Source organism: Remersonia thermophila, chromosome 1 (assembly GCF_042764415.1).
Source record: "Remersonia thermophila strain ATCC 22073 chromosome 1, whole genome shotgun sequence".
Classification (NCBI taxonomy): Eukaryota; Fungi; Ascomycota; class Sordariomycetes; order Sordariales; family Chaetomiaceae; genus Remersonia; species Remersonia thermophila.
The window spans coordinates 956,586-968,271 of record NC_092217.1 but is presented as its reverse complement, the minus strand read 5'-3'; the positions used below and the strand labels follow the sequence as shown (position 1 = coordinate 968,271).

Sequence of the window (11,686 nt, the reverse complement as noted above, 5' to 3'; positions counted from 1 at the left end):
TACTCTTGGTCCGCCTCCTTCCGATGCGATACAAACTCGCTGGTGGTTTGCTTGCAATCATCATTAATTTCCCTAGGGGCGCCCGGTGCTAGCGAAGGTAAAAAGGGGATATCCTGCCCTTGCCCGCCCGGCGGCCGAAACAGTGCTCATTTGGCGATGGAATCTGAAACCGTCCAGGGATCCATCCCTCCATTAGATCAACGGGGCTCTCGAGTGTTACAGCTCTGGCTCTGTTACACACACAGCTACATACGGAGCACACATGTCAAGTCAATCATTTTGGTTATTGACATGGCCAGGTCGGTCAGTCTCTCACAAAATTGTACAACACAAGGCTCTCAGCCCAATACAGCCCAGATTGCGCGGGCATTTTCCCACCTAGCTATCCACGACGTCAAACACGAGGACGATCCCCCCCCCCCACTCTCTTGATGCTCGGAGATATGTCCAGGATCCTTGGTTGCATCTTCCAGATGTACGCAGTAATGGAAAACAGCAAGCTCCGACGAATGACGTGTCTGGCGTATCCAACCCAGGCCCCGAAGGACAGCCGCAGGAACAGCCACCATGAAAGCGCGCAACAGCCTCCTCCAACTTGATCACTACGTCAACGTCTTTCAGAGAGCAGTTTCAGGAGGCACACCGGCAATCGGCAACGTAGCGCAACAAGCCAACGGCGCACAGCAATCACGTGACGGGTAATGAGACAACAGCATATAGGTGGTAGTAGTATATATGCTCCGAGTATGTTTGTTATCTTTCGCATTCCATTTTGTCCCCAGTTGGTTATTCTTTGCTCTCGGGTCATTTCTCCTTTTTTTTTTTTTTTTTTTTTTTTTTGCTCCCGCTGTACAAAAGTCCATCGAGAGCTGCCGAGCCGGCGGGGATGACCAAGCCAAGCCAAGACCTGGAAGCTCGTGTGGGCGGGATCCGCCTTGCCCCTCCTTCCCTTCACCTGACCTAGCGTGGGGTTCCAGCTTTGCTTCCATGACACGGATTTCATGGCCCCCCATGGATTTTGCCAACGGCTACACAGAAATGTGTAGAAAATCCCCAGGGAGGGGCTACGGTCCTTTTTTTTACGTGACCACGCCGGCTCTGGCAGGTAAAAAAGAGAGTGAACTGCTCACATTTGGCACGCCAGTGGGCACCCGGCTAACCCCCTCCACAATCCACGTTGATGGCATTTCTCAGGAGTGATTGCATAGGCTTCCTCGTTTGATTTGGCCTCCTTTCCGCTGTTGCTTGCTATTCCCCGTAGCCACGTTCTGTCGATCCCCCATCGAGGCATGGCGGACGGATAGGCATGCCTGTTCGGTGTCAATTGTTGGTGTGGAAGGGCCCTGAGACCCACGTCATCGATCCCGAACTGCCCACACCCCTCCACGCCCCGCCCAGCTACTTTGTGGCTTGCAGCTGAGCAGACGGCTTGTCGTCGACCGTCGACATCGGTAGAATATTTCTTCTCTTTTGAGGTGCTGCCTGCAAAACTCACACTCCTGCCTACCCGTGACTCGCCAACCAGAGTTGTAGGTGCCTTGCCTAGGTTCCTCCGAGATCCTGCGGCGATTCAATTGCAATTGCTCCTCATCCTCATGGCAAGCCGGGTGACGCAAGCTTCAAGGGTCCAGCTTTGAACTCTTACAGCTCCCAACAATAATACCCTGCTTCTCGTTGACTTTTCTCCACTTTTTTTCGCCTTTTTTCAGCATCTCCTCCCATCGCTGGGGTTGCAAGGCTGAATATTGTTGTTGCTCTTGAGAATATCGTTTGTTGCAAGATGAAGTCACTCGTCCCCGTCCGCCAACGGGCGGTCTCCAATGCCAGTGAGTCCAAGTTTGCAACATGCTATGCTCCCTCTCACTCCTGTGGAAGACGACTGGTCCAAGCCCGCTGGTCCAAGACGCGAGGCAAGAGCCTGGAACATGCTCTCCCTCTCGTTTCCTCTCCGTAGCGCTGGGAACGGGGCTAACAAACAGACTTGCCTAGGCAGCCAATCTTCCACCGAAGTTGCGGAGCTAGAGGATGACACCTTGGTGGTTGAGCCTGACCAGGGAAATGGTTTGTCTGCATCATCATCACCTTACAAGCGCCCGTCATGGGTTCAGCGTCTGACGTTGGCGTAGTCTTGTCACACCTCATCGCCCAGCTGAGGCCGGGTGCCGACCTCAGCAAAGTGACTCTGCCGACCTTCATCCTGGAACCTCGAAGCATGCTGGAACGGATCACAAAGTACGGCCCAGGTCTAACGGCATAGGCTCCTGTGAGAAAGGTTCATTCTGGCTGACGAGACGCGATCAGCTTTATGTGCCACCCGGAGATGCTGCTGCCGATACCGGAAATTGACGACCCTGTTGAGAGATTCGTCGCCGTTGTGCAGTTTTACTTGAGCGGTTGGCATCTGCGCCCTCCGTGAGTTAACCCCCCCCCCCCCCCCCCCTCCTGATGAGCTGTTTTTGTTGCTGAACGTCTCTAGGGGAGTCAAGAAGCCCCTGAACCCAGTTCTTGGTGAGATCTTTACCTGCTCCTGGGAGTTTCCTGACAACACCCGCGGCTACTACATCTCGGAGCAAACCTCGCACCATCCGCCAAAGTCGAGTTATTTCTATATGGTCCCGGGTCACAACATCCGTGTCGACGGGACCCTCAAGCCGAGGAGCCGGTTTCTGGGCAACTCTGCAGCTAGCATGATGGAAGGAACTGCCATCTTATCCATTCTTAACAGGGGCAAGAACCCTTCCAAAGGAGAACAATAGTGAGCATTTGCCCCCCAGGAACGGACCTCTGGCGGTGCTGACACCTCCGGATCAGCTATCTCACGCAGCCTAATATGTACGCGCGGGGTCTTCTCTTTGGCAAGATGAAGTACGAGCTCGGCGATCACAGCTACGTACGCTGTCCCGAGACTGGCCTCTCGGCCGACATCGAGTTCAAGGTCAAGGGCTGGGTCAGCGGCACTTACAATGCTATCGGGGGCTTCATCAAGAACGACCAAACTGGCGAGGTGCTCTACGAACTCTCGGGGCTGTGGAGCGAGGAGATGTACATCAGGGACGTGAAGGTAAAATTCCCAGCCCTCGAGCAGCGCGCACTGCGGTGGTCTAACGGCCATGAAAGACGGGCCAGAAGGAGATGTTTTTCAACGCCTTGAAGGCTAAGCCTAGCCCTCCCATCTGCCGTCCCATCGAAGAACAAGAAGAGCGAGAATCCCAGCGTCTATGGGCCAAGACGATTCAGGCGATCAAAGATCGCGACCACGAGCTCGCAACCGAGGAGAAAACAAAGATTGAAGAGATCCAGCGCGAGGAGGCGGCAAAGCGGGCTCAAGACGGAGTGGAGTGGCACCCCAGGCTGTTCAGGAGAGTCAGGGGCGGACCCGGTGGCTCAGAGGAAGGCGAAGAAGACCTTGAGTGGATCATCAACGCGACAATGTTGGACCCCCTTCCCTCGAAGAACAAACCAGAAGCCGAGCGCGCGCTAATTAGTTTTACGACAGAGACGGCTCGACCCCCGAGAAGCAAGCAGCACAGATCATGGCCATCTACCCCATCATCAAGGGCCAAAAGCACAGCCAGAAGAACGTTATCCCTCCCAGGTCCTCCTTCTGCCACCCCGATGCGCGGCCCAAGGTCATTCATGAGGATACCAGTGGCGACCCGATAGCTATCTCCGACGACCATCCTCTCACCAATGGGCACTCTACCAAGAAGACGGCCAAGGACGAGGGACCCCTGAACGGCTTTCACGATGACATGAAAAGGGACCTGCCAGCCGGCGACACGAAGAAAACCGACTCGATCGAGTCGGACGACGAGTTTGTTGACGCGCAGGCATAGCATGGCGCACCTGCATCGTGATTATTTTGAGTACATTTGAGAGCAAAGGCAAACTAAAACGGCAGGAGTTGGGGGGGCAGATATGGGATTGATTCATCATCGTCATCATCATCATCAAGGTTATTGGGTACCGGGTGTACCTGTGTGTATGCTTTAACAGCATAACCCAAGGGGAGGGGCGGGAAGGTTGTGTTTTAGCATTGAGCGTTGATACCTTGTGGTGAGCTACACACCCCGTTCTGTCTATGCTTCTACCTCTGATTTCTGTGGGCTGTTGGTTTTTTTTTTTTTTTTCTGAATACACCCATCTCTCCTCTCGAACAGATACTGTATGTACATATTGAGTGCACCGGGTCTTGTTTTATTAGAGTGCATAGCACCACCACCACTCGGACAAACCTGGAAAACCTAGAAAGTTGTTTTGCATTGCTTCGGTATTTATGGTTGGCCAGGAGGTGAATCGATCGTTTTCCGTATTCCTTGTCCACGCTGCCCTCTTCAGACCGGCGCCGTCTCATGATATCACACCGCCAGCCTTTTTATATACGCCGACGACACTTACAATGTCTTTTCCTCCTCTACCCCCTTTCGTTTTGACCCTTCCCGGGGCCCTGCCCACCAAGACCTCACGATGGCCGGCATGCCCACTCGCGCGGACGGGTGATTGGGCACACACGCCGCAAGATGAGCTCGCGGAACCCGACTCTCGCAAGCGCGCCTCACTCCCATCCCCAGGCCTCATACATCGCCCTCAGCGTCTCCTGAGCATGCGACATGGGGAAATCGTGCCCGCCCCCGCGGATCACCCGCCAGCGCACATGCTCCTTCCCACCGAGGAGCGGGAGCGCGTCCTGCTCGTACTCGTCGAGGTCGATCAGGTCGTCCTCGCTGCCCAGGATGACGGCCGTCGTTCCCGGGGCCCGCACCGCCGCCAGCCGCGCCCATGCCGCGTGCTCGCTCAGCAGCGGGCCGTGCCGGATGCAGGACAGGAAGGCGGGGACGAATCCCGGGTGGTGGTCGAGTTGCCAGTGGACGGCGCGGGAGACTTGCTGTTGGAGGGTGACGGCGGGGGTGCCGCTCTCGTATGGAACGGGGTGGCCGTTGGGGGCGCCGTTCACGATGCCGTTGGGCTTTCCGTTGGCATAGCCGTTGACGTAACCGTTGAGGTGACCGTTGGCGTGGCCTTTGACGTTGCCGTTGGCATGGCTATTCGCGTTGCCGTTGGGGTGGCCGTTCATCCTGCCGATGATATGAACGACAGGTTGCGAATGGGATGTTGGGGTAGGCGCAGAGGCTGGGGCGGCATTGCCCGTGCTGTTGACGCGCCGTCTGCCGTCGGCCTGGATCGGCTGCCTAAGTTTCCGGCTGGCAAGGCGTTCCAGAAGCGGGGGCGGGACGAGCCCAGAGGTGAAGATGGCGCGGGTGAGTCTGCCAAACGACTCCGGCCGGATGAGCCCCGCGGGGGCAAGCAGGACAAGCGATGAGATGAGATGCGGGAAGGCAGCGGCGAAATGAACCGCGATGCCGCCTCCTAAGGAGTAGCCGACCAGCTTGAAGGCCTGAGGGCCCACCCACGAGAGGTGCGGAGATGAGGCCAGCGCCATGAGAATCTGCGTGGTGTAAAGCCGGGCGTCGTGCGGCAGATCGGACGGGTTATCCGAGAAGCCACGGCCAAAGAGATCGAAGATGAGGACGCGGCACCCCTTTTCCTCCACGAGCGAGTAGGCAAGCTTGGAGAGGGTCATGCACGGCGTGCTGATGCCGTGGATAAGTACGACCTTCTCTCCCGTCAAGGGGCCCCATTCGTAAACGCGTATCGAGCCGTACTTGCGTGAACTGTCAGCGTCGGAAGAAGAAGGAGGGACGTCTGGGAGCAAGATAATAGAAGTTTGCTCACCGGAGTCTCGACATCTCGCGCGCCGGGAAAGCTGCTGGGTCCATACGGAAGCCCGGTAATCTCATGCTTTGAGAGCCTAGGCAGGGTGGTCCGAAGAGGTGATCGGACGAGCTTGGGAGGAACCGGCCACAAGACGGCCCGGAGAACGGCGAGGGTCGCAACGGTGGCGACGGCCGTGCCGGCTACCGTGAGGTACAAGCTGCTGGTCTCGGTCAGTGACGCCAGACCGAAGCAGGTGTCGGTGCTCATTCTGTCAGGGCCTAGATGTGACGGTGGCCAGCGTTAGATGCAAGTCAAGCACTGAGGCATGAGCCGGGGCATCGATCACCATGGGGTCCAGCAACAGCAGGACAAATGGGCCCAAACGGACAGTAACGAGCCCGGGGCGAAGGACTCGAGCCATTGTTCTTTCTATGATACAACCTTCTCTACCAGTCAGTGAAGCCAAGTGGGAAATTGAGGTGACACCAACAAACGTGCTAGGCGGCGGCAGCGGCACCGGCGGTGGTGAGGGGGAAGGGCAGCAGGCGGTGGAAGACAAGCAATCACAGAACGACGAATGAGATGAACGGTAAACACGCAGAAAGGATCATGAGCTGAGAGCGGGCGTCTGGTGATTCATAAAGGAGTGTGGGTAGCCCTCAAGCCACAGCCAGGCCATCGCACCATCTACGTTTGTGAATGGTGGCACAAAGTCGACGGAAATGGCAAGAGAGGAGGCTCCTTTTAACACCAAATGTCTTGCATACTTTCATACAGGGACGTCCGTTTTGCTCTGCCAGCGCCTGTGCTCGCATCAGCAACAGGTGGGGGGTATACTGTCTGTCCTGCCAATCGCATAGGAGGTATCTTGCTATAGAAGTTGCTAGAAAGGTGACCTGTGGCCCGGGTGTTTCGCCGATATGAGGCAACCGGAGGAAATGGTTTGTCAGACAAACTTCCCCAAACGGGTTAGGGTTAATCATCTTGATGTGACGGCATGTCACTCCTCCGGAGCCAACAAGCCACGAAAATCGAATTCCTGACAAAGCTGTCGTGAGGGAGTCTACTATATGTACTATATATGGGTTGGCTGTCGTTGGCAACGGTGCGACGCGCCACGTTAAGGATGAGCCAGGGAACGCCTTGGACAACCATCACTGGCCTCGCCTCTCGCCTATTGAATCTAGCGGCATTCGTCACCGGATGCAAGGAACAAAAGGAACTGTGGCCAATCTTGTTTAAGCCAGCATCGAGACGCCACTGGATATCCAGATGTTTGCTGCTCTAATGAAACGTACCGTTGCCCGTGACAACTGATTCCCGCGGATGTGTCTCAACACCCGGGCATCCGTGCGACGCCCGTCTTGGCAGGCACCGGGAGGAGTGCTCCACTCGGCCGGGCCGGCCGCCCGAGCCAAACGCCGGGCCGGTATCGTGACTCGAGGGTTGACGGCCGGACGCATGGAAAACAGCGATGTAAAGTTGCCAAATCATAGATAAAGGTGTCCAGACATCAATGCTGGCCTTAATTCTGTAGCCCTGACGCCCCAGCGACTCAGATGGAACAAACTGACTCGGCGCGGAACGTTCGGATACAACATCGTCTGGCATTCAAAGACCACGATGATACTGGTTATGCACTCCCGACTAAGTAGAACGTGCTAAAACAGCTTCTTCACGATTCGGACTCTTCCCATTAATAAGCTTCGAAAGACTGTCGCCTCGAATACAACTCCAAGAGAGCGTGAAAAAAAAAAGCAAAGCCAAGGGGGGCAGTTGGAATATATGTATTTTAATCCAGGGGTATTATACAACTAGTTGCCGCGGAGATAACGAAAAAAGGTATAAACAAGATATAGGAACACAACAAGGCAAGAAACCCAAGCCTCTTTGGCTGACATGCGGCGGGCGGTGCCCAGAAGGACCCGGGAATCAAAACCATCTCCAGGACATCCCGCATCCAAACAAACCCGTATCACCGCTCTCTCCCGCCACAGTAACATGGAGGATCAACTCTTCACAAAAGAAAAAACACCCGCATTCCCGATGTTCCCAAAATCCCAAACCCAGGTTCTCCCAAAGCCACGCTCATACCGGCACAAGGAACGAAATTCAAAAAACCCACAAAAACACAACTCTATCCCCTCCTTCACTGCGAGGGCGGCACACCAGCAATCTTCTCAACCTGCTCATTGGGCGGCGTGGCGGGCGCGCTGTTGCCCGAGCTGCTCCCTCCGCGGAGCTGGCTGTTGTTGGCCAGGTCCTGATGACCCTCAATGCCGTGCTGAGGAATGATGACCACCCCGTTCTCCTTGGGGTCCTTCTCTGCGGGGGTCCAGGCAAGGTAGTCGCGGCGGACCTCGACATAGTCGTAAGCGAACTCGCCGTGCTGGTCGTCGTCCATACCGAGGAGCTCGGCCTCGGAGGAGGCACGAAGGTGGAGGCCGGGGATGAGGTCGATGAGCTTGGCGATGATGGCCGACACAACGAACGCATAGGCGCTGCAGGCAACGATGAAGGCGATCTGGACGTAAATAAGGCGCCATTCGCGGTTGAGGAAGCCACCGGGGACACCCATGTTGACACCGTCGAGGCCAATGACCTCATCGGTAGCGAAGAAGGCGTTGAAAATGAGACCGACAATGCCGCCGATAGCGTGCTCAGCGAACACATCGAGGGCGTCGTCAATGCCAATCATGAACTTGACCTTGGTGCCAAAGTTGCAAGCGACGCCCGCGACAACGCCAAGGGCGATGCTGGCCCAGGGGGTGATGAGACCGGACGCCGGGGTGGCGGCGACGAGACCCGAGATGGTGCCCGAGCACCAGCCGACGAGCGACCACTTCTTGGCAAGGCGGAAATCGAGCAGGCACCAAGTCATGGCGGCAAACATGGCCGTCAGGCAGGTGTTCCAGCAAGCCATGGCAGCGCGGAGGTTGGCACCGAACGCCGAGCCGCCGTTGAAGCCGAGCCAGCCAAACCAGAGCAGAATCGTGCCGAGGGTGATGAGCGAGATGTTGTGCGGGCGGAAGTTGAGCATCATCTTCTCGTTGCGGCGGCCAAGGACCCACGAGTATGCCAGCGCCGAAAGACCCGAACCGATCTCGACCGGACCGCCGCCGGCATAGTCGAGAACGCCGTACTGGAACGCCCATCCGTTGGCGCCCCAGGTCCAATAAGCGATCGGGCAGTAGACGAGCGTGGCCCAGAAGAAGACGAAAACCATGCCGGGAATGACACGGCCGCGCTCAGCCGTGGCACCGATGACGAGGGCAGCGGTGACAGCGCAGAATTGCATCTAAACCACAAGGAGCCAAGGTCAGCCGTATTCCGTCTCTGGTTGTCCATCCTGCCATCCTTCTCCTTTTCCCTCAATTCACGCCTTCGCCTCTTCGAGGCAAAACTTCCCGATAGGGATTGAGCCATACCTGATAAAACGAGTAGAGCAGCTCTGGAATGAGCGGGGATCCGGGGCTCTGCTCGCCGAGAGTGTGACGGAGGCCGAACCTGTCGAGGTTGCCGATGAAGCCGTTGGTGGCGGTCGGGCTGAGGGCGAGCGAGTAGCCCCAGAAGTACCATTGGAAGACGACGACGCTGAACGACATCATGACGACCCAGATCTGCGACAGGGCGGATTTCCGGCGGGCGAGACCCGAGTAGAGGAAGGCGATACCGGGCACCATCATGAGCACCATGGCAGCGGAGATGAGGATGTAGGCCTGGTCGCCGGCGTTGAACTGCGCGTTGAGATTGACTGGTTTATTTTGGCAGAGCTCGTCAACACTCGGAGGTTCCCATCGTTTCAGGCCTAGGTGCTTGTGGGGGCAGCCTCACCAGGCCCGGTGGCATCGCCAGCGGCGCTGCTATCGTCGGTTGTCGACATGGTGGGCAGCGGGAATCCTCCGGGGGAGGGCGATAGGGTAGCGGGATCCGAGGTGAGACAGGAAAATTTGACGGTGAGAGTCAGAGCTATGCAACGATCCCAGAACTCAGGGCGACTAAGGATGGATGGGTTGAGGCCAAATGGGTGCCGTTGGGAGCTGGAAGGCCGGCACTGGCAAAGCAAAGTCAAGCAAGATGGAGAGACTGAGGAAGAGGGAGCACCGTGAACGACGGTGGGACAGGATAGGAAGTATATATGAAAGACCGGGCGACAGGGCTGCCGCGTTCTCGCCTATGATGGCACCCTGTCAATCCATGAATGGCCTATCTATCCCGAGGGTGGGGAGCTACCCGGGCATTGTCTGATGTCGGAGGTACGTACTGCGTACAACAAACACCATGCAGGGATTGGGGACCGAAGAAAAAAAAGAGGACTCGAGAAGTCGGCCACCCCATGCAGCCCCCCCGGCCATCCCATCGGGGGTGTGGGTGCATGCGATCCCGGCCGGGCTCCCTCCCCCAGCTTGGCCCAGGTTGGGGGGCCTACCGTACCCGAGGTGGGATTGGCCTTGGGCCACGCGTGGGTTCCTCCTGTGTCGCTGCCATCCATCCATCCCGAAGCAGAGGTGATTGCATCTGGCTTCGATGCATGCGGTAAGGTCCCTCTGTCTCGTTTCATCCAGAAATGAACGTGGGGATTGAAACGCGGCAAAAAAAGAAGGTCATCGCGCAGAGGCGCGCTTCGCATTGGAAAGCATCTGACGATGCATTTGGCAGGTTCCAAAGCGCGTGGGCAGCACCAACCCCCCCTCTCCCCTTCCCCGGCCGGCCCGGCAACCAATCTTCAGCTCCTGGCTCATCCTGCGTGGGCTGAGAGCGTGGAGAGCCCGTCCGCATCGTCGAAGCATGATCATGTGGAATTAGACAACACCAAAGGGAGGAAAGACCCCCACCCTCTCGTTGGAGACGACCGACTCGCGCGGCTCGAGGGCAGCGGGAAGGAGGGAGGACGCCAAAGGCATTGCTCGAGACCGCGATATCTCCCTTAGCGAAACTGTTCACTTGAGAATGTGTCAAACCATGGACAACATGATCTGGCATGCATCATCCGGTATGGGGACTTGGGTGTAGGTGGGGGGTCTGGATGGGGAGTTGATGTCATTCGACAGATGGATCAACCGCACCAGCGAACGGAGCGTGGCATCCGGAAGACGGTACAAGTACAAATGTACATACATACGTCGTTCAAGTCACGACTACATTGGTGTGCTGCCGGGCCTTCTCGCAGATTACCGCATTCGATGTGAAAGAGATCGATGGATGGGATAGACAAGACCAAACTCCCCACCCCTCCCATCCGACCGGGGGGCTTGGCGATCGGCTCTTTGCTGCAGGGTCCGCGAGACGATTCGCCTCACCACACCCTTGGCGCTCCTCTCAGCTGAAGGGCTCGGGGGATGGCGTGGCTTGCCCGGTATCGACAGCGCTGCCCTGCCTGCATCCCAATTCTCACCCCCCAACATGCCACGATGGTCCCCACTGCTCCTCGATATCGGCACCGTCGACACGGCTGTCAGAGGGGTCGGCGCGAAGAACGCGTCTCGGGTGCTGACGGACAAGAGTTCACGGTGAGGCTGGAACAGGGCCGCTCAGCAGGCGCCACCCGTCAACGGGCCAAGCCGGGATGCGTGGGGCCAAGAGTTTTTGTTACGAAATGGTTTGTGATGAGGCTCAGTTTACCGGCAGGGCAGAACCAGGCCCAGGGAACCGGGCAGCCAATCAGACCGCGGGATCTTTCTTATCTCCTTGGGCCCGCTTATTTCTTTAAAGATGTTTCCACACACCGTTTCATGCCCGAACCAGGCCCTTGACATGAACGGAAAGCTTATCAGTCGGACGTCATCTTGTTGCTCGAGTCCTCCCCGAGAGGGAATTTCTTGAATCACCGCGCTGACTGACGGTTTTGGTGAGCGGTTTTCACAAAGAGCGACGACTCCCACCTCCGTCCAGTTGGCCGCACCTGGCAACTGCGGTGCCTGCCATGGACGGATGTTTGTGGAGCAATGCTGTGCTGCCCGCGGTTTCTGAG

The 11,686-nt window shown here is 57.1% G+C and overlaps 3 protein-coding genes across 3 annotated transcripts; 1 reads left to right on the top strand and 2 right to left on the bottom strand.

Annotated features, from left to right (window-relative positions):
* Nucleotides 1–1,780: 1,780 nt before the first annotated feature.
* On the top strand, nucleotides 1,781–3,836 carry VTJ83DRAFT_271 (uncharacterized protein; the record flags this gene model as incomplete). The annotated part of the gene is made up of 8 exons (XM_071009010.1): nucleotides 1,781–1,826; nucleotides 1,990–2,061; nucleotides 2,127–2,232; nucleotides 2,302–2,412; nucleotides 2,477–2,755; nucleotides 2,812–3,061; nucleotides 3,118–3,431; nucleotides 3,497–3,836. 8 exons carry the CDS (start codon nucleotides 1,781–1,783, stop codon nucleotides 3,834–3,836), a joined length of 1,518 nt encoding a protein of 505 aa, XP_070869624.1.
* A 719-nt stretch (nucleotides 3,837–4,555) lies between these two features.
* VTJ83DRAFT_270 (uncharacterized protein) lies at nucleotides 4,556–5,982 on the bottom strand (the record flags this gene model as incomplete). The annotated part of the gene is made up of 2 exons (XM_071008999.1): nucleotides 4,556–5,662; nucleotides 5,734–5,982. 2 exons carry the CDS (start codon nucleotides 5,980–5,982, stop codon nucleotides 4,556–4,558), a joined length of 1,356 nt encoding a protein of 451 aa, XP_070869623.1.
* Nucleotides 5,983–7,864: 1,882 nt separating this feature from the next.
* On the bottom strand, nucleotides 7,865–9,598 carry VTJ83DRAFT_269 (uncharacterized protein; the record flags this gene model as incomplete). The annotated part of the gene is made up of 3 exons (XM_071008987.1): nucleotides 7,865–9,013; nucleotides 9,144–9,469; nucleotides 9,550–9,598. 3 exons carry the CDS (start codon nucleotides 9,596–9,598, stop codon nucleotides 7,865–7,867), a joined length of 1,524 nt encoding a protein of 507 aa, XP_070869622.1.
* Nucleotides 9,599–11,686: the final 2,088 nt, after the last annotated feature.